A 22,867-nucleotide genomic window follows, 5' to 3' on the forward strand; every position below is an offset into this window, starting at 1 on the left:
AAGATGTCTAACACCCATCATACCCATCATGCGCTCTCAGGTGAGAGACTATAAACTGTGGCTGTCCATCTGAGAGCACCTAAGGAGTTAATTCACAGCCCTGGGCTCCCAGAATAGGCGCTGCTTGCTCAATTCCTTCTGCTGATGCCACCAGAGGCTCTAGGCTCCCCCTCCCTTCTCCAACATCTGTTTCCTGTTTCCATCTCTGGGAAGACTGGGGACCCAGTGCAGTTCAGCAGAGTCACCTGCCACTGTTCAGTGCAGGTGGGGCTAGAGGGTACATGGCATGGTATAAGGATGCTGGCACAATGCAGTGGGAAGGGGCCAGATGGCCTCAGACCACTGAGTAGGTGTACAGCTGTGCTTTAAATGAAACTTAGCAAGCTTTTCATGCATAATAGCTTAGGGTTGTGGAGAGTTTCGCCTTCACACATTGAAATGACGCTCACATCACCACATAATGGCACTTTTTTGGCACTCATACAGAGTTTGGATTCTATTTGCAACTGTGTTGCAAAAATTTCTGCATATGCATGGCTAGATCCCTTGTGACAGGAGGGGTATGAACCTGCTATCTTGATTCCCGGCAGAGTGCTGTAATGACCAGGTGATGGGCTAGGCATTGCCTAAAGTATTTTCTAGCCCCACCTCATGAAGCTAGCCCATGCATCTTGCACTTGTAGTTATTGTATAAATGGATAAATAACACTGGGATAGTTTCTGCACCATTGAGAACAGGTCCCAGTCCAGAACCTGGGCCCCCTTTCTTCTAGGGCACCGTCTCATCTCACTGAAACACCCCCCATTTGCGGCTTCTGCTTCAGTCATCCCTCTTCAGTTATTCTACTGGGTCCAAACACTTTATTCTAGTGCGCATGTACCATGTTGGGGACTTCCAACACAGAACTATTATCTATTTACTGGGCATTAAAAATCTGATATCCCTTCCCTTAAAAATCGGGGAGTACTTTAGTACATTTACCACATTTTCCCTGTTGCCTGCACATGTGCAGTGAACTGACAGGTTTCTGCTCTTCCGCCCAGAGATGGATACACTCCAAAATCACATGGACGTAACTTTGTAATAAAAGGAGGAAGATGCATGAAGGCAAAAACCTTTAATATGATAAACTGTGTAAAGCAAATGTAACCACCCTTTGGCTTGGCCACTCTTGTGGAAAAAAAAAAAACCTCACTTTGGTGTAATGTAGAGGTAACAAGTTTGAAGGAGGTTACAGGCATGCTGTTTTAGAGGCGAGGATGGGTGCTGGGTATCTCTGTAAATAATAGTGGAAAAATCCTTGTTTTAGGAAGATTATTGATCTGTTGAAAGATGATTAAAATGGACATCAGTTAAGAGAAATATCTCTTCTAACAATTGCTCAAATTTATTCAGGTGCAATATTTCAGCTTCAAAGCCAAACCTTAACTCTGTGCCTGTTTTCGCTGTGTTATATAATATACAAGGTGCTCATAATAAAAAAAATAAATTATGCCTAGATGCCATACAGTAAAATGTGAAACATGGTTGTTAACAGGAAGTGTCCAAGGCAGTGCAGTGGTTATTGGATTTATGGGAAGCAAACTCAGATGTTGCCATAAGAAGTCATATCAACTTAATGACTGAAGTGGATATTATGCATTGTACTATCTCTATGATGGATATTCCTTTAGAGATAATCCTCCCTCATTTTCATTTATATTTATCTAAAAGAGCAAAAGAAGAAATATAAACATTTAGATATCAAACAAGAGAGAGAGAGAGAGACGCACACAACCTGCTACAAATATTCTACATTTATTGGAAGAATACAGTAAAAAAGAGAACTGCAGACTCATTAGTGGTAATTGGTCCATCAGAAAAGACAGGAGACTATTAAAAACCAGCCTGCAGTTTACAAGAGCAGTCAACTCCCATTTTGTAATAGAAAAAAAATTAAAAAACAATGTTAGCTTAAGTCCAAAGGTGTTATTTTCATGTATATTAAAATGGGCAAATAAATAAGAGTTAAAATGCAGACCTATAATAATAAAATTATAAAGGATAGACAATTAAACTGTGTTATGGATCTGCCATTTTCAGACTCGTTAAACAGCCAGAAATACCTACAAAAGGCTTCCCCCCCATTTTTGTTTCTTAACACATGCACTTTTGGGAAGAAGCACCCATTTCCAGTGTTATGCATTATCTATTTTACAAATATATTATTTTTAAAGAACAAAGAGCATAGAAAGTGCTTAACCTGATATTAAACTTGCTGGTACATACTTTGGCACTAAACAAAAAAAGTTCTAAATACATTTAATGGTTGAAAATTACATCAGTACCCTACTCAAGGCTACAGGTGTCAAAAGTCTAGCATACTGCCATATACTGTATGTCAGTGAATCTTCCTTTCCATGTCCCATCCTTCCCTCACCCCCAGCTCCTCACTCAGGTATACAGAAGAAAAATTAGCAAACATAATTGGAAAAATAGTGCTCCCAACAACTGTCAGTTGATGCATCTTTTTTAGATGCCTCTTCTAGACTTTTCTGTGCAATTGCTTTATTAGCAGGGATGGTGACTCACTAACTAAAAGACATAATATGTGTTGTGGCTTTCCTAGATGTTTTTAGAATAAATAAGAATCAGGCTGCTTCTTTTCAGACTCTCTTACTTTCTGGGTTATGCCTTTGTGACAACACAATGTCGAAGCAGAAACCCCCGAGTCCTCCTCTATTAGATTTCTTTACTCCTAAGCCATCTTCCTAGCTGAAGTCCATTATTGTGTGGGGAACGCACTGGAGGATATGGGTTATTTAGCCATTATTACAGCTAATATCATACAGAACAAATTCCCATTGAAGGTATTTTCTCTAGTTGGTGTTTCTCTGGAGGAACCACTGGAGACTGTGGCACAGCAGAGTCCAAGGTAAAGGGAAGGGGCCTTCTGCATCTCATTCCTTGTGTATCTGTATAAGATGCAGGCAAAATGCTGTCACTAATACCCCTGAGCACATGCAGTGGTCTAGCGCTGTAAGCGGGCATGGAATAGGGCCCTGTCCAGGTTCTGTAGTGGGTGGTATGCACATCCCTAGTGGATGCAGGGAATTCAATAGAGGGATCCCACCAGAAACGCTGAGACATCCTGAGCTCCCCACGTCCGAATGTCGCACAGGACCTTGATTTGGCTTCTCTAGCATTCCAGAGGAGCAAGGGTGCTGTTTTACCCAACAAAGAAGCATCAAAGGTTACTCAAATTAATAATATCAGTGACTGTCAAGAAAATCCCACTTACCCGTTAATGCAAATTTGGGTGCAAGAAACAGTGACGTACTTGAAATAAAATCTTGTTAATTAGATTTAATTCCACTTAATCAAATGCTATGTAATGCTTTTAATCAAAACTGTTACAGATCAGTATTTGCCTGCTGGTATTTGGTCCACCTGCTGAGGTAAATCTATAAAGCCTTGTTCCAAGTGTTCAAAAAAAAAAAATCAGTCAGTTAGCGAAGGATGGACTAAAATGCCACACATCTAAGCTTGCAAGCCTTGGAATATGAGAAGAAAACTATAGTGTTGGAAAAGTGAAAGGTTATGCTGTGTGATGTAAGGAAACCTGGCCTCTTAAAATAAAGTGGAGGAAAACAATGATTCAGGAATATTAGGATGTTTTGGAGAGTTCTGAGAAGCATTAACTAAAGAGCAGGTTTTCTCACTGAGGTTCAATAGAAAAATTTGAAAGTTAATCAGCTGGAATTGGTCTGTCGGCTGCGACTGAAGCGAAGTGATTCCCTGGGCGGGCAGGCGCTGGTAGTTACACACTGGTCCCTAAGGATAAAGAATAGACTGATCTATGTTGTAATGACAAACTTGGACAGGCATATTTCATCTACCTAGGACACCTTTTCCACATTAAAGCCAGTTATCTTGAAGCCTTTAGTCAGATCATATAGTAATCACAGAGCCTGGACTATGTGTTCAGTTGGACTGTCTAGTCTCTTTGAGGATGTGATTTATACTTGCAGTGTTATCTTTGGGACTTCTGAATATTTTGGGCCAAATGAAACCAAAGATGAACTCAGCCTTTGTTTTTGAGGAACAGTTCTCCAAGAAGCATACGAGGATTGTGGAGAGAGGTTCTGAAGAAGGTGGAAGGGGCCGAAGTTACTTCTGGAAATCTTACAAACAAATTCTGTTGGCATGTTATAGTGGTCCACCCTGCTGTTGGCCATGGGGCTGCACTACATTAACATAAGAACAGAATTTGCCCCAAATCTTTTTTTTTTTTTTGATGTCCCAAGCATGTAGTTTATATATCCCTAATCTTGAGTTTTGTTCTGCTTCTGCATTTATCTGCATGCATACAGGTAAAATGGTTCCTCCTTCCCTTTGTCTTGACAATTTGAGCAAGACTGAGCTGACATGTCTGAGCTGGCTGTTCTAAGATGGCTCTCTTCCTGTGCTATGGAGAATCCCGCTCTGTATATAGTAATAATCCAACAGCGATCTTTTTCTCTCTTTCTTGTCCATCATCTTTTTTTCCTTTTCACAAGCCTCCTTGGCTTGAACTGCTGGTGGTTTTTAATGTGGAAGCGTGCTTTTCTGTCTCTTCTTGCATGGCTCAAGTTCAGTAAAATGGGACAGCCTGTATATTTTACAGCCACTTCTAAAATTGTATCAGAGCTGTAAACAGCACAATGGCAGTCATTTAAAAATATTGCTCCAAGCACCACATGCCAGCAGCAGTTCATGTTTCATGAAGCCAGGTGAGCTTAATGTGCCTGATGCCCTCCTGCAGGCATTTTCAGAATGGGAACTCATCTCCTGAGCTCAGCTGTATGTAAAGCTGTCCAATTGAGCTTATGATTTGAAATGGTTTGCAAACTGTTTGCTTTTACAGGTGCAATGTGGCACATAGTTTGGGGGGGTGGAGGGGAGGAGTATGTAAAACGATGATCTGAGCCACAAGTTTTTTCCACCTGATCAGTGTACTGGTTTTAGCCTGCTTCCTACCAGTCTTTTTATTCATATTACTAAATTGTTGCATATTTTAGCATGATAGACACTCGCTGATCAAGAGAGAAAAACACAGGGGTAGCAAGAGATCTGCAAATCAAAAGTGAAATACTCTGACAGTGAGCAAAAGCTTCAAAGCAACTGCCTGCATCCCCTCTCTGCTGCCTAGCCAGCATTCTGAATTAGTTCTCCAGTTCCATTTGCAAAACTCTTTTAAAACCACTAACAAAAGTGCTCCCTTTATTAGAAAGTTCCAAAGGCTCTGCCTTAGTGATGTGATACTACATTTGAAGAACAGCCTTCAAAACATGGCCAATAATAAGAAATCTCCAGAAAAAGAAGTGAAAGAAGTCAAAACTGGAGAGGCAATTCTCCAGTCTCTGTCTCTACACACAATTCCTTCCAGAGTATTTCAATGGGATCACAATACACAGAAGGACAACAGGATGTTACCAAGACGACAACTGCTGCATTTACCTGTAAATGGAATTTCCCCTTAATACACAATTTGAAATACTGAGTTGTCCCCAAATGCTCATAATCTCAAATGACAAGTGAACTTAATATACATATAACGATTGTGTTTGTTCCTTTTTAAACAATTGGTTGAACAGAACGTAATCAAAGTTGATTTTTGTAGTATCAGAGCTCCTCAGGGAATTAAAGAACAGACTACCTTGAATTAGACAACAGTTACAGATGAAATCTTGAGCCTTCATTTGCTCTCCCAGCTCCTATAGTAGTTAAAGACTACGTCCTGTGATCTCAAGCATCTTCTAGCCAAGACTTGTTTCTTCACGTCGCGGAAAAAGCACATCTACCTACTGAGCAATACTTAATATTTTACAGAATCTGGAACAATTTAGCAAAGGAGCTCAATGGGATTCTGGAAGTAATGGATCTGGCAGTTTCTGTGAGACTAAAGGGAGCAAAGATAAGTGGAATTTAAACAGAATTGTAGACTCTTATCATGAAAATTTAAAGAATGTGAACTTTCTGCTAAAGTGCACTGATGATCTGAAATCACATCGGCCCTTGAGAGAGATCTCTTAGACTGGTGAGAGGTTCATCATGTGCAGAGAAAGGAGAGCAAAGCTAACTCGAGGGATTCTGCTGCCCCAGACAGGCTGGTAATTATGCACCTCTCTGAGTCCCAGAAGCACTGTGAGACCATGCTACCATGAGCGACCACAAGTTCTGTCCACATGGTATAGCCAATGGGGCAGGGGTGGGTTGGGATGGGGACTTTTCAGTAGCAGGGCACACACTGGGGAAAAAACCATACCCACATTTTTGGGTTTTTTTCCTCCACTATCCATCTTCCTTCCCCCACATGTTTTCAGCACCTAAGTTGATTAGATGCCAGGACAGACAACTATTTTTGTGCAATTCCTGTTTGTTTTTTTAATCTTTATCGTCCTCTTTTTCTCTTTTCAAAAGAAGTGTTGCTACTGCATACAGCACTCTTGTTGTCATGCTTACAAGCTGTTTCTGAGCCATCCCCTGCACAAACATGCTGCCAGCATGAAGGGGAGTGAGAGGACTGTAACGGCATGTGAGCAGAGGGATCTGCAGTGTGACCTTCTGCTGATTTTTCTGCTTCTTTGAGACCACAAGGTGAGAAACCAGGAGAAGAAAATACCACGTGTCTAGCTTCAACCTGGGCAGGCTATGTCCTAGGCTTTTAAAAACCAGGAGATTAGAGACCACACAGGGAAAGGAGTTCAGAACTGAGATGGAGGGGGAATTGGACCACAGTAGCTGTTAGGGCTAAAAGCAAAAACAAAGCAGAAGAGGCAGCTCTTTATGAATGAAACACTGGCAAAACCTAAAATCAAAGACAAAAACAGGGTACTTCAGAGTGCCACACTATTTGGAGGGTTAAAAGTGATAGGTCTGTTTCAGTTGATGCTTAACGCATTGGATTAACGTTGTAGTTCCCAAAAGGCCAATCATGAAATGCCCCACAGGGTGATAAACACAATCAACACAATTATTGAACCTAGCATTTAAATCTGGTTTTGGGTTTCAAGGTAGAGATTAGTATGCTGTGCTGTCTTGTCATTTAAAAAAGAAAAACTGTCCTGCTTTTCTCTCTTTCAAATCAAGGAAGAAAATGATTTTCTTTAATATTGCACTACTTCATTGTACTAAAGAGAGAGCATTCGGCTGGAGACTACATGTCTTGCACTTCCAAAAAAAGATATCTGCACTATTTCAATGGTAGAAAAAGGGCTTCAGAAGACTAGCAGGTAGAGGGACTTTTCTTTTTATTCTTCCTGCTTGCTGGGAAATTCAATCTCCTAGCTCAAAATCCTTAACATGTGACTTCTGAGTTATGCAAATAATAAAAGACTTTATTGAAATGATCATTTTTGACCTATCCAGTGGAAAACTAGGAATAGTTAGCAGAAATGTTTATACCTATATTTATTAGGTTCATATAGCTTAAACTGACAAGACAAAGCAATGAGAAAAAAGGTCATCAAACCTTTATTAGGCAACCAGAGGCTTAGTCACCAGTGTCTCTAATCCTTCTCTCTCAGTACAAATGGCTGGGGAGGTCTAGAGCCAAAAGATTATCAATCCCATTCAAGCCATAGTTGAGCTAGGAGTCGCATGATGCCATTATACTTTAAGAGCTCTTTTTCTAGAGTAGAGATCTGCAAAGGTCTCCTTGTAATGGAAACTCTGGGATTTTTCCTTGTACAGACCTTGAACTTAGGTAAAGGACTTTAATACTGCAGACCTGAAGGATCCTTCCTCACTCCCTCATCTGTAAGGTATGCAAGGACTGCATGAGTATGCAAAGGGAAGGGGCTCTGCTAGGTGGCTGCATGCGACAAGGGGACAGCACACGCTGCATCCTAGATTGCTATACATTTTCTTAAAGACATCCTGGCTAAATCAACAGGACTGCTTCCAAGGAATCTTCCCCACAGAACTGCCCCTCTGCCAGCCGTGGCTTACGCCACAGTGTAGCTCTCAGACTGTGTACTGTAATCACAAAACGGGTTAAACCTGTTTAATAAAAGAGGCCTCCTGTGCTTTATGAAATTGTAATGACTCCGACCTCTTTAAGCATGAACCGCTTGCCTTTAAAATAGCCGAAAGAGTAATAAAAACGTGACAAATCCATTTACATAACTGTTCCAGTACTAATGCATAAGACTGACTAAAAAGGAAGAATCTTCTTTCTATTAAAATAATTTCCTTTTTTCCTGATGCTTTACCCTGTGTGCTGTTACTGCCTGTGACAGCCATCCATTCTCACCAGTTGCCCAGCATGTCACAGAAGATTGTGGCCACTTAACAGCCAGAGGGCTGGTATACCTGACACTTTATTTACACCAGCCTTTCTTCTAAAGCGCTTTCCAGCTACGTATTCCCTACGGACAGTGCTAGCTTTGACCAGTGTGTCAGACAGGCCTGCTCAGAGTACATCCAGGGAATATGGTATATGAATGTTAGCAGACAGCCTGTGTGAACACTGCCACAATTGCTATTACTGCCAACTGCACCAGTGGGAAACATCTCAGAAAAAAGGCCAGAATAAAGAAGGCTAAAATGTCATATAGTGTCAGCCTGAGTATGCTTCCCATGAATCAGCAGACAGACCGAATACCTCTGAGCCTTGGATCCTGCTAGAAATGTGATCAAGGCTTCTCTCTGCACCTCATTTTGAGAACAGACACTCCTATTTACCAATATGTTTGATAGCTCTGCAATAGAAAAAATGCCATCAATTGTAATTTTACAGTAATTTGTTTCCATAATGTATTTGAAGTATCTGATGAATAAGCACAGAAGTTTATCAGAGAGAGAGTCAGAAGGCTGAAAAATGAAGGAAAAATCAGTGAGGTACAGTAATCTAGCATTTCTTTATGACTATTTTCTGTCCAAACAAATGTGAGGTTTATTTTATAAACAGCACCGTTTGCCAAGCAATGTTCTGTTGCTGTACTTCCCGAGGCAGCCTATGAAGTGGTGTTAAAGCATATAAAGCAACACAGATGCAGATTTTGTGAAACGGTTGGAAGATGCACATCAGGTTTTTAAACAAAAATGCTAAATGAGTGCAGTTGCTGAAAAGGAGCCTTTGCTTTTTTATTATGTATTTAAAAACCTGAAAATCAATATTGTGAAATGCAGTTTGTACAGAAAGAGCGCACATCTGCTGAAGGCAGAGGTCTCCATCGTGTTTTCAAACATGCCATTTTTCAGTACTGCACTTGCTAAACAACTCCATACACTTGGGACTTCTTAATATCCAGGATGATCATTTCAAAACTAAGCATTAAGACTCATTGTAAATGCTCAATTGCCATTGTAAACAATTTAAATTTCACATGCGTTGCTGACCTTTGACAGGCTTTTAAAAAAAAAAATCTACTTTTAAAGGCTAGGAATGAAATGTGATACTGGTACCTTTCCTTTATAAGTGCTTGAAAAGGAAGAAAATATTAGTCACGCCTGGATAAACCATTCCACCTCACAGTATTTTTAGAGGATTTGATTTTTTTGGGTTTGCAGTGTTAATTTTGAAAGACTGGAAATATTTGGATTGTTAACCAGGGAATGCCAGTAACCCCACTAGAGTCCCTTAAGTTGGGACCATGCAGATGTGAAAACTTATTATACTATATTTCCAAAGGGGACACTCCTAACTTGGCAGTAACAAAATATAGAAAGAACTATGTACAAAAGTAAAACAATTCAGTATTGGGTTAATTCATTTAAAAGGCGAGATACCAACCCTCTTTTTTCCAAAAAACATCAAGACTACACAGAAAGCAGACAACTGAAGCTTTGGTTCTTGTTCTTCAGTGCTACACCTGCTTTTCCATACATTAAATTGCCATGTTTTCTTTTTTCTGGTGTAAGTTTTTGTAGTCTCTACCACCATAAGTGGACAAAGTATAAACAGAATTTGCAGGCATATATTTGGCATGGATTTCACTTCCTAATAATACATCATTCCAATAATTACACATGACAGACAGGACAAATAAATTAAGCCACAAACACAACTGAATTGATAAGAAAACCATTTACGTAAGCTTTTGTGAAAAATACATGTGCCTACATTAAAAGTTATACCAATGAATTCATCCTGAAAGTTTCCCAAAAGGTTATTCATTTTGAACCAATTACTGTCTGCATTGGAAAAGAATATACAGGTTTCGGGTGTCCCAAGTTGTGAAAAAAAGGCTATTCAATTTCTGCAGAAGTCCAACATGAATTCCAAATTGTTAGCAGTTAGAAAAGTAAAATATGAATACAGTTTTTATCCTTTACATTTGTGCACAAGGATCAGAACTGTGTGCCTTGTTAATTTAATTAAGACAAGATAGCCATTCTATTGCTGAAAGGTTGGGTACAGGTAGAGTTCTTTAAGAAATAATATATTTTCTTTCATAGAAAAAGAATATTAACCTTTAGGAGAAATGTTACAAATGCTGTCTGTAAAAGAGAATACATTCTTGTCCTTACTTGTAGACATGAGTGAGTGCATAGATTGGGTCCTGCAGTTCCGTGAATCACAAATTTGAGTCTTGGATTCCTCCTCAAAGGGGGGTGTTGCACTTTTCTTAATATTTATGCACTTGCATTTGCACAAGCATACCAATGACTTAAGGCACACTGTTCGTATAACATTTAGAAACATGCTAACTGTCCAAAGACTGTTTATTCCTTGTAGTTAGGATGATACCTTTTGGCCAAGTTTGACTGCAGTGCTAATGAAATGTGCCCTGCATTAAAAAAAAAAAATTATAACAATAAATGTGTGCCACTCGTATTTCCTTATTTTTGATCTACTCTTTTTTCCTCTGTGCATTGCTTTCCTTTGCCCCCAGAACAAACCCATTTTAGAAAGGCAGGAAGCATTCCTCATTACCTGAATTAGATTGCTAACAATTCCACCTAAAATGAAGGGAGTGTTGTCTAGCATGCTGATACCCTGTTTTATTTGGACGCTAAATTTAATGCAATAGATATGGACAGAAACTCTCCTAGACTACAAATATTTCAGCCACACAAAGCCCCTTCAAAATTACCACTCAGTACTACCACAAATTCACGCTGAAGAGCAGAAATTGTGCTCTGGCCAACAGAAAAGTCACCATAATAGAAATAAAATATAATGCAGCCACAGACTACATCTTAGTCCCACTGTACAAATGGAATAGGGCTAATGACAGCCCCAAATGAGGTTTCATTTGTTCTGCTAATTGCTTAATTATTAGAGATGGACCTACATCAAAATCTTAGGCATGTCAGATTAGGGCACAGTGGCTTAGGCCCATTTCTGCAGAGGCTCAAAAAAGATTCTCTGTTATCTATAACTTCAGAAGCAAACCATTTGTGCCTTTTCCCTACAGACTTCTTTGTCTTTTGCTGTTATAGGAATGTTATTTTTTTTGTCCTTAATAGTGTGAATATAAAAATCTTCCACTTCCAACATAACAAAGAAAGAGTTCTATAGACTGTTTCTACCTATGTTTTGTTCAGCCTGCCAGAGGCTGAAAAAAGGTGACATTTCCTTGTTTTGGTTTCATTCGGGGAAAAAAAAATTCTGATATTGAGCAGTGGCCTTTTTCTTTGGACAGTATGCATGGAATGTACTTACTTTCCTCTTTTTTTTTTTATACACATCCTTTTACTGACTGCCTGCATACAGAAAAGGAACATCAGTTGTTTGAAATTTCAGAAACACATCAAAAAACCTCTGAAAGCTAATCTGGCAGTTCACTTTCCTTTACTCATTTAAAAAAACCAATGCTACTGGTTACTATCATTATGTGCCACTGTTGTTCTCAAACCTGCTCCTTGCTGACAGCATTTCTACACATGCACATTCAAAAACAACTATGTCTGCTGCTACCTGTATTTCAGAAGGCAGAAGATTTGCCATATTTCCTGACAGATACATATTACTCAGGCTGGTTGTTAGCCTTGTAGAAAAAAGCTGGCCCATTGCAAAGGTGATCTGTGCAGATTGATTCCTGATAAACTGCTGTTTTTTCCATGACAAAATTAAGTAATGTCCAAAGTTAAAAATATTTCCCATGACTTGGAAGCAACAGTAACCTAAATGTAACAGTAATCTAAGGATGCCCTTGTAATTGATGTGAACAGTATACTACACACAGTTTTGGATTTCATTGTTTAAACAGAATATGTGCATATCCAGAATCTTCAGATATTCCCTCTGAAAGCAGTATATCATTTGAAAATACCAGTCGCAGAAAGAATTTTACAAATATAAAGTTCCTAACTGAAATACTACAAAAAAGCTGTGCCTTCAGATTTAAGGCTTTCAGACACATGGCACAGCCACCAAGTTTTTAGCGCCACTGGCGCCGATATCTGTGACAGGGATAGCAGATTGAGACTATAGTGTGAAGTAGAAAAGGTTTGAGAAATGTCACTAGCAGTTAATGACTGTAAAATAGAGGAGCCACAGTCCCATAAATCTATAATATGGGCTTTTCTATTTACACAAATCCTACATGACACTATTAATGTGACTGGATACATAGTGCTTGGCAAAATCATCTACGGCTTTAACGTAGGCTTAAGACATTTTCCAAGATGGCACATTACATATATATAAAACACAGTTAATTTTAAAAAGTAACCCAGAAGAATATTGCAAGTAATGTGGTAGAAACGCAAAGTGTTTATGAGGGAAAAATATTACTTTGCTGGAAAATAAAGTCCTGTAAGTCGAGTTTGGCACTACTTAATCACTATGTCACTTTTTTTTTGATTGCAGACAGCTCTTTCTGAATCTCATTGAATTTTGGTCGGTTTTCGGGTTTGTAGTCCCAGCATCTCTGCATTATTTTATATATTTCCTCTGGGCACTTCTGAGGTGCTGACATTCGATATCCTGACACACAAAGATAAAAGGGAAAAAAACCAGTACTGCAAAAGTAGTATAAATTGAACAAATAAAAAAAAAAGAAATACGGGGATCCATAATTTAAAATGAGGAAGGCGAGTTCCCTAAGGTCACTACATACAGAATTTACATACTGTCTATGAATAAACTGGACACATTATGGAGACATTTCGTACTATGTTTAGTTTCTTGGCCAGCAAACTAAACCGCAGATACCAACAGTGGCTGAATTTCTGTTATAGGCCTCGCACCACCTACAGCTATAATTTATCTGAAGCTTTGCTCCCCCATTTCCTAGGAAAATTCCTGCCAGCTTCTCTTTGTTTGAGTTTCTATTTTGGGAAGTCATTAATAAATTAAAATAAACTTACCATAAAAAAATATGAATTTCCCTGTTGCCCTTTTCTGATGCTTTTAATTTTTTTCCTACCCTTACATCTCCTCCTGTCATTTTTCTCCTTTATTTCCTCTTGACATTCCTCATTTCTTCTTTTTTATTTTGGAGAGAGAAATACCCTTTCAACTGCCTCTTATTTTACTGTAGTCTCTCTCTTACATCTTTACTCTGTTCTTTTTTCACGGCCCTTTCCCGTTTCTACTATTTGCCATCTTCCACTATATTTTCACTATGTTCGCTCATTAGTCAAAGACCGACTGTAGTCTAAGGCATGGACAATATAAGCTATGTGCTGTAGCTCATGGAGAAAGGACAGCTCTTTAACTGCTGATGCTTGTCCTCGCTAATGTATAGTTTTTCAGCATGAGCAGCAGGATGAGCTGCATGGCAAGTTAATTCGAGTGTCTACATGGCAGGTCCAACCCTGTACATCTAGGCATTGCTACCAATTTATTTGTTTTCTTGTTTTAAAACAGAACATAGCTATGTAGGTACAGCAAGTCGGGAATTTGAGGTTTATTTTCCTTTTATTTTATTGTAAAGATGTTGCAGACTGTAGATTAAAACTAGTTGTATAGCTTCTACTCTCCAATACTTACTCAAAAGATATTATATATACTCAAATATAAGATAAGCCCCAGCCCCCCCCCCCCCCATGAGCATGGGTAAAAAAGCCTCCCATCTCATATTCACATATGAAGCAGAGGGGGGAGGTGGCAGTGGCGGCTGCTACTGCAGCTCTGACTCCGACCATGATCCTGGGTCAGAGTCAGACGCACAGCAGCCCCACCTCCCCCCGCAGCTTTAGTGTCAGGCCCAGCTCGGCTCTGGCTTGGGCTCTGGTCTCTCCCAGGCAGGAGCACATGGAAACTCCTTCCTCTGTCTTGCCAATAAGAAGCACTGACACTGTTGCTTGGCTGGACAAGGGCTGTGCTCTGGGACGGAGCAGCCCGAGCAGTGCCTGATGATCACAAGGGGGTGGGAGGGAAGAAGCAGATACTGGAGGGAGTGGAAGGAGGGGCAGAGGCTGTGGAGAGCTGGGGTTGGGGGGTGCAGGTGGGGGGGGGGGAAGAAGGCTGCAGGGAGAAGAAATAGGTGGGGCAGAGGGCAAGGGGGCTGCCCGACTCCTCCCCCTGGCACTACTTTCCTTGCTGTTGCAGTGTGTGCACATGTGTGTGTGTTGGGGGGAGAGAGATTCAAGACAACCCTCCAATACTTAGATTCTATATCTGGAAAATTATAACAAATCTGTAAATTTTTCATATATAGAATCTAATAATGTGGGGTGGGGCACATCCCACATTCAGGTAAATATGGTAATCTCTTTTTGAGTCTGGCAAGCCTATGTTTCAGAGCTTTTGCTGGGGGGACAGGAAGGAATGATTTTTCCGTCATGAATGTTACTCAACAGTTAAGAAAGGGAGCGTGAGGGGTTGACTGAGGTCATTCATTTGCCTGTATTAAAAAAAACTCACTGGCTAGACAGTCTTGCTTTTTGACTAGGGTCACAAATCACCAGAATTTGCATGGAACGGGCGAGGGAGGCTGAGCAGTTACTTTCCACTGTAGCATAGGGACCAGTTCTCTCCCTGGGATCTTCTAGGCATATATTAATCAATGGTTTCTCTGTCCCCACAGTGGCAGTGGATTGGCCGTGTCCTCATCTCCTCTGCTCTTACTTACAGCATGTACAGGGTTTTTGGGGGTATTGTGCTTTATAATTGGGTGTGAAGTTTAAAGCAGTCATGTTGAGGAATCCTTGGGTAAATTTTGCCTGTGAACACAAGGGACTGGATTCAAGAGACCCTTCCAGTCTTATGTTCCTATAATCAAAGGGGCTTAAGAAATAGCTTCAGTAAGGTCTTATCCAGCCCAAAGCAGTTTCCCCAGTTGACAGCCCTTCAAGATTGAGCGCTGTTCCCTGTCTAGAACAACACCTCTCCCCTTAAGAGTAATCATAGATACTTCTGTGGTCACAAGTGTACTTTTCCCAGCTTCTAAAAGCTTTGTTCATGCAATGTAAACTTTTATGGGAGTTAAAAACCTAAAGCAGGCTCCCAGTGGTGGAGCTATAAATGGGGAGAGTCAGCTAGGGACCAAGAAATCTCCCTAGATCTTCCCCCTCACTACTTCCAAAATAAAACCCTGTATCTGGTGGGATGAGGGAAACACCCCTGGTGCAGAGCAGTGACCCTTTTTAAAAAAAGCCCATGAATAGGGTTGTTGAACAGCCAAGAATATTTTACTGCCACAGATAACATCTATATCTTTTCTGCTGGGCCTGTTGTCAGTCACTTCCATATTTCTGGATGTAAACACGGATGAATCTCAAGACTTAGCAGTTATACCTGACAGGAAGCAGGGCTTTTTTTTTTTTATAAGTTCTCTGCTTAAGCAATTTTGTGACACTGATATGCAGCAGTGATATTTTTGGTTTTGCTGTACCTCTAGCCTTTGCCTGTCATAACACAGCATCTCATGTGGCTGTGGATCTTTTTCACTCAATCAGGTCTTCAGTCAGCAATCAACTCACATTCTAGGTCAAATGATAGTTTTAAAAACTTGGAACCATATAAAGTCTATGTTTATGAAAATAACACCCAATTATGTCAATACAGGTCGCATGGTAAAGTACAATGTGATGGAGGAAAATGTTTAACAATGTCACCAGGAAAGAGGAACTCAGGGACCAAATATTCTAGACAAAAGTGTTTATGTTTGTAATAAGAGGCTTTTAATCACTTTATAAAATAAAAAACTAAGGACTCGCTATTTGGGCCAATTTGACTGGAGCGTCTCTGGGCCATTTTTTATATAAAATTTTGGCCAAATGCAAAAGTTTTACTAAAAGAAGATGTGGACAACAGGAGTCTCCACGTTTTGAAACTGACACCAGCTTTTTTGATAAGAGTGTGTTCAACTAACCCCTTTATGTATTCCTTTCATTCTCATCATTTCCCTGATGCTCTGATACTTGGAGCCCCTCCCTGACTAAATCAACCAGGCCTTTACCTTCTCTTCCTAGTACTACTCAATTCACTGTTTTACAAGAAGCCCATAAGCCCCAGGTCTCACCGGAGGTTCCTAATAAATTAGATGGCTAAACATCCAATAATGAAAACAAAATCAGACAACACTATTTTGGAACTAACATGACATTTGCTAATGTTACTTAATCAGTCTGTCACTACTTCCCATTCTCCATTCAGATGTTGTCTATTTGGATTAGAGACATGGTCTTCCTACAGATCTATAAAGTACCCAGCATAAGATGGCATCCTATAAATAACAGCCACAACAATTACCTTTCTCCACTTGTTCTCGTGCTTGCTGATTAGTCATTCCAGGGTATGGACACACTCCTAGACTGAAGGTCTCCCACAGAAGGATCCCAAAGCTCCACACATCACTCTCAGAAGTGTATCTCCCTAAAGGAAGGAAAAATGGGTAATATAAAGAGATTATACATTTCTTGCATGGCTAACATTACCCATTTTGTGAGATTAAGTGTAATAACTGAACTGTAGCTTTTAATGAACACACGTTCTCAGATTTCAAGTGATTAGCAGCCAATTAATTGAAGACCAAATATTTAGAAACCATATACAAGTTCTAGGATTTGATGGACAGCTCTGTTATTAGATATAGAGATTTATGCAGGGCACACGGCTAAGAAAATGCAAATGATTGGATTCCTGCTATTTTGTTTTCCTGATGAATCAAGATCTCCTTTTCCCTAATGTCCAGTAACCTTTGAAAGGAAAGAAGGGAAAAGATTAAACTCTCAGTGTTTCTGAACTCTGTGAATACTTTGTTTTTTTAACCAACTAACCTTTTTCAATTCCCAATGGAACATGACAATCAGTAATTTAATGAGCAATTAAATGGAATGCAGCACATAAATCAAATAAATACATAAAATAAAATTAGTGTTCAGAAAGAAGTTAAAATTGGCATAGCTGTTATTAAGATCTTCTAAATGTGACAAAGCATGCTGTCAGGCCAAAGTGTTTTTTTTTTTTTTTTATGAATCAGCACTACACTAAACAGCTCTTGGAATAGGGTTTTTGTAGTGTCTGAGAGTGGCTTTTTACTGTGACAAAGCCACCAATCCACACATGCCTTCTTTTGGACAGTGGGTACTTTATCATTGAGAAAAATGAAAGCAACCTCTCTTATCACCCTTGAAATTTGAAATTTAAAGATCCATTAAACCATATCAAGTATAGAGAAGCAGTTTTCCCCACAGTTGCCTGTTTATAAAATAAAAAGGCCAACATTTTCAGAAGTGCTTTTGAGTGTCTCTCCTAAAGTAACCTAAAATAAGGGACCTATTTGTCAAAACTGGTAAAAAACCATCCTATGAAAATAGGGCATTTTCCCAGTGTTTGAACTACATTAAACTGAATTAAAACACTCCAAAATCACTAATCATTTTTGAAAATTTTGGCCTACAATTTTTACTAATGAAACTTAAATTGTGCTTTAAATACAATAATAGTTTTGTTCCTGAAGCCCCAGGTTAAAGAAAGGCTGTGGTTAGACTTCTGATGCTCTGTGGAGAAAGAGACAGCTCTTGGGAGCTTAGAGACAGTGTCATTACAGTGGTCAAAGGCTGTAATGCCTCTGTTTTCCCTGTGTGGATTCCCATCTAAAAAGCAAGCTTGAGCAAGGAAGTGAATACAGAAATATGACAATTATGACATCATAAAACAAACAATATATTTACAAGAGTCTCTTAAAAATGCACATATGGGTCTAGTACTAAGAGCACTACTACACAATAAAATGTTTGGGGTCTTTTGCCACAGGAAAATCTGCATATACTTGTGCACTGGTAATCAGCTCTTGACATTTTAACACACCATTTCTTTTTTTTGTGTGCATCTTGCTCCTCACTCCTGCTCTGCCCCATTTTCAGGACTGCTGTGTCTTGCCGATGCATACAGATTATTATTTTAAACCTAGGATATGTTTTTCTTTTTACAGCTCAAATGAAGTACATGTAAATGATAGTGACAGTTGGGGCTGTGTTAACTGTTCTGACGTCAGGAAGTTTGGTTTGCACTTAAACTAAATATCATTTCCAGCTGTGTTAAATTAGCTTGCCTGCCTAGTAGGCAGTAATTATGGACATTCACTGTGCTGCTGGTGGTAAGATTAGTTTTCTTGTCTGTATATCAACTCTCTTCAGAGTTTGGCATCCAGTAATTTAACACTTTTCATTAAAGTCATTCAGTGGATACAAGTTACAAGTAATTAGTTTCTTAAGAAAGTACAAGTTTAGAAGAGTCAATTACTTTCTCAGTATGATGATATCTGGGCAGAGAAAGGGCATGCTGTTTATATATATGATTATTTATTAGCTGTATAAAGAAGTGAAAAGAATTATAGTGGATGATCACATTAAACAAATATATATGGTATGCATTTTTTTTTAAGAGCACCAACATTGTAAGTGTAGAAGGAACACACTTTTGCCTGTGTGTATAATTTTACTGGATGCTTTTCAGAGTATTTCTTTTAAACGCTGAACACTGATTTTAGTCACACAACCCCAGATGAAAACAATGGGGGGAAAATCCTAGTCCTATTGAAGTTAGTGACAACTCTAGCTAAATTCAGTAGTAATGGGGTTTAACTCTAGGAACTTCCTGACTAATCTCGGAATATACAATTTTTAAGCTATTTAAAAAAAAGCTTTTCTCCATTTCCATAGAAACTTTACATGGTATATTATTGCTGCCCCTCTTCCCACAGTAAAAATGTGATAAACATGTTGACTGACACACAAAGATGTGGATCCTTGTTAATTTTTGCTCCATTTTTTCTTCCTGATGCCTAAAAAAACCCCTGCATATACTTGCAGTCATTTAAACACATCTTATATGCAATTTTCAACTAAACAGCAAGCTGTGCACCTTTGTATCGCGTATTTGAACAATGCTGAAAGGAGTGAGAACATCTTTGATAGTTTTGTAATGTTGGATACCTGGCTGATAAGCAACTTTTGTGACTTTATCAAAAGTCTGAAAAGCCAAATATGTTTGGAAACAATCCAAATTACATTTTTAAAATATAAATATTGCTAAGTAAGTAAGTTCACTTCAAACTAATTTGGAATGTATTTACTCACTGTCTTCCAAATACTAATCTGTTAAGTGGAATAAAGCTCTGTGTTCTACTCTACTGAAAGGCAGGGAGAGTAGCAAATGCGAGCAGAAGAGCAACAAAATAATGGAAGTCTCCCATTCATCCTAACACTGAAGAAGCATGTTCAGAAATAGGGTATTACTGGGATAAGCTTGTGATTTCTTTGCAAGATCGCATGCCTTAAACTAATGTATTTTTTGGACTAACCTTAATGCTGTTAAAAAGCTATGCTAGTACATATGCACAAATGGCCTGATAATCAGAGGTGTTGCGCCAATAATTTTTACTGAATACAGTGGAAATTGCAAGCTCATCTGTAAATCAGTCCATATTTCATTCATTTCATATTTCACTGAATACACAAAGACTTGTCAATCATTTCCTTTCTGTATTTCAGCAGTGTTTCACCATAAAATGAGATCAATTGAAGAGACCAAGCTTAGTTCCAGTAACAATATGACATTTGTACTTGTCCAAAATCTATTTATTAGTTGGTAGCAGGTTGTATCCCTATTCTCTACTTTTTATGTACCTGACAAGCTGCCAGGTCTCTCCCTTTTTGCAGCAGCATAGTAATGATTTTATGTTTTACTGTCTACTGAATAAATGTAAATACTTCATAAAATTAAAACAAACAGAAAGACCTACATTTCCACACTGAATGAATGCACAAAACAGTAACAGTTCTGCAACCTGAGCAGCAGCAACAAAAAAGCATCTCTCAGTACATACAATAACCAAGGGTAGATGCCCTTTAAACAGCATGTTAATGATTTTCCAGAGGGAAAACTTCTATCCTCATGCTGCTAAATTCAGTGCTGTACAGGACGTAGTGCAAGGACTGCTTATACCTTACTTGGACCCTATTTTGTGGGTTAAATGGCATTCAAGCATGATGAACAGGTCATAAGATGGCTCTTTACAAATGGGTGAATTTTACTCATAGGAGCCATACTGTGAATCAAAGAATTATGGCTCGCAATACAGCTTATTACTCAAAAACAGTTTATAAATGGCCAAGGATCCAGATTTTCCATTTGCCACAGAAAAAACTCAGTAAAACCCAGATTTTTTTCATTTTAAGGAGAAAAATCTGGATTTTCTCATTTAGAGGAGAAAAACAGGAAATGGTGGGTTTCCCCTTGCAGACTGACAGAGTTTCAGTCTGCAAGGGGCAGGGGGGAGCAGGAGGAGGGCGACCAGGCAGGGGTGCTATAGGCATGCACGTGGCCACCAGGCAGCCTAGACAGTAGCTCCCAACAGGTAAGTCTGGTGGTCAGGGAGGGGGAATTGAGCCCCCCATAGTGTAGTGAGGGATGGAGTTGGCAGGGTTGGGGGTGCTGCCCAGCGAAGGCAGTGCATGGGGCTCCAGGCTTGAGGCCTGGAGCTGGAATGCATGATTGCAGGGCCCCGGCAGGGAGCGGGATGCGGGTGGGGAGTGAAGGGCACCAGCAGGGCCCAGGGGGCTATTTGTGGGAAGTAAGGGGCACCAGTGGGGGGGTGGGGGGGAGAGCTGTGGGTAGGGAGTGAGGGGCACCAGCAGGTCCTAGGCGGCTATGGGTGGGGGGTAAGGGGCATCAGCAGGGGTGTGGGAGTGGGGTGGGGAGTGAGAGGCACCAACAGAAGTGAGGAGGTTGTGGGTCAGGAGTAAGGGGAAATGGCATGGGCAGTGCATCAGCATATTAGGGCTGCTCGGCACGACAAAGCCAGTGCTGTAGCTGGACCTGAGTCCTGGTGAGTGAAGAGGGCAGTGGGAGCTCTGATTTTCCATGATAAAAAACCCAAAATCAAACACCAAAATTTATATGTATTTAGAATGTATTTTATTATAGTGTTTGAGGCACTGGCAGGCTTCCACATTGCTTTAAAATTATAAATATATCAATAAAACATTGTGTTCACCTATTACATACAGAGAGAGAGATTTCATTTTAATCATGGAAAAACATGGATTTTGGCAGCAGGGGGTTGGGGTGGGGGGGGGGAGTTTAATCAGAGAATTTGTGATTTTTGATCAGAGAAAACCAGGATCCCTGTGCATGACACACATACAAGCCAAGCACCAACTTCCAGCTCACATACTACTTAACTGCCTTTTTCCTAATTAGAACATATTTTCTAATTTCACTTAAAAAAGAGCCCAATCTGGCTTTTTCTATTTTTGTTCTCAAGCTATTACCCATCATGTTATGGGCCATTTCCCTCCACCCACAAATAGCACCATTTTATTTATTTTCAAGACAACACCAGAATGATGCATATAATTGCAGGTTAAAACTACAAGTTTTAAAATACATAAAATCAGTTACAAACCTCTTCTTCCAGGATTTATGTAATTGAGTTTTTAGGGTGTTAAAATTATCTCCAGTTTTCTGAATAAAGCTAAAACAATCACCACCATAATTCTGAGGAACCTCATGCTCATGTTGCTAATGATTATTTTTGGATGAAAGACTTGGTAGCCAACTGCAATGATTTAGCTGCTTGCTAAGCATTATTAATTACACAGGCATAATAATTGTTAAATCAGTAGCATTTTAGTACTCTGACTTTTGCTTTGTGGATGGGAAAATGTTTATTGCAAGGAAAAGGAAATCTTACCTCTGGAAGTATAATACATAGCCGTAATTGGACTGACACAACTTTATTTACACTGACAAGTTTTAACTGTTTGTTCCTTTAAATGGGACAAAGAAAAAAACTGCATTTTTATTCAGACCATGGTATGCTCCCTCTATACCTTTTTGTTTTAGGCAGGGCTCATTCGACAATAAATGGTTTAGGATGATATCTGCTTACCATAGTTGAGAGCCTCTGGAGCAGTCCACTTAATGGGAATCTGCTTCAAGCCTGAAGATGAATATACTCCATCATCCTCTTGACGAGACATTCCAAAGTCACTGATTTTCAGGACATTATTTTCACCTACCAGGCAGTTTCTTGCAGCAAGGTCCCTGAGTAAGAATAAGATATAGAAAACATCCTTTTACAACTTGAAAACATTGTGCTATTACATTTGCAATGCATTTATAATAGATGTGAAGAAAGATACTTTAAACATTTCCCATACCTTTTCTGTCACAGCTAACTAACTGTACCCACCAGTAGGTGTGCCTGCTTCACAATACATATACAATTCCTTGGGACCAAGTATATGGACACTGCCCATCCCTACAGACAAACAGATCAGGTTTGATGCAGAATGTAACAAGGGAAATTAAAACTAGAAGGTTTGTTCCTGTAACCACATAAGAAATCAGAGAAGCCAGGGAACTATTTCTACCATGTCTAGGTCAGAACAAGACTTTCCACTGAAAAAGAAAAAACTATTCAGTAGCAGCAACAGGTCTTTGGGTCAGTAATGAAAACAAATCGAGCAAACTCAGTGTTCAGAAAATGACTCGTA

At 39.5% G+C, this 22,867-nt stretch overlaps 1 protein-coding gene across 3 annotated transcripts in view; it reads right to left on the reverse strand.

Moving 5' to 3' along the window:
- Nucleotides 1–1,782: 1,782 nt before the first annotated feature.
- FER (FER tyrosine kinase) overlaps nucleotides 1,783–22,867 on the reverse strand; it is a 363,406-nt gene continuing 342,321 nt past the window's right edge. For all 3 annotated transcript variants that reach the window (XM_019484266.2, XM_059724955.1, XM_059724956.1), the window contains 3 exons: nucleotides 22,261–22,415; nucleotides 16,614–16,736; nucleotides 1,783–12,899 (listed from right to left, as the gene is read on the reverse strand). In XM_019484266.2, the coding sequence (XP_019339811.1) occupies nucleotides 12,757–12,899; nucleotides 16,614–16,736; nucleotides 22,261–22,415 (421 nt within the window). In that variant the 3' untranslated portion in view covers nucleotides 1,783–12,756. The remainder of the gene's footprint in view (nucleotides 12,900–16,613; nucleotides 16,737–22,260; nucleotides 22,416–22,867) is intronic.

Source organism: Alligator mississippiensis, chromosome 3 (genome assembly GCF_030867095.1).
Source record: "Alligator mississippiensis isolate rAllMis1 chromosome 3, rAllMis1, whole genome shotgun sequence".
In the NCBI taxonomy this organism is placed as follows: domain Eukaryota; kingdom Metazoa; phylum Chordata; order Crocodylia; family Alligatoridae; genus Alligator; species Alligator mississippiensis.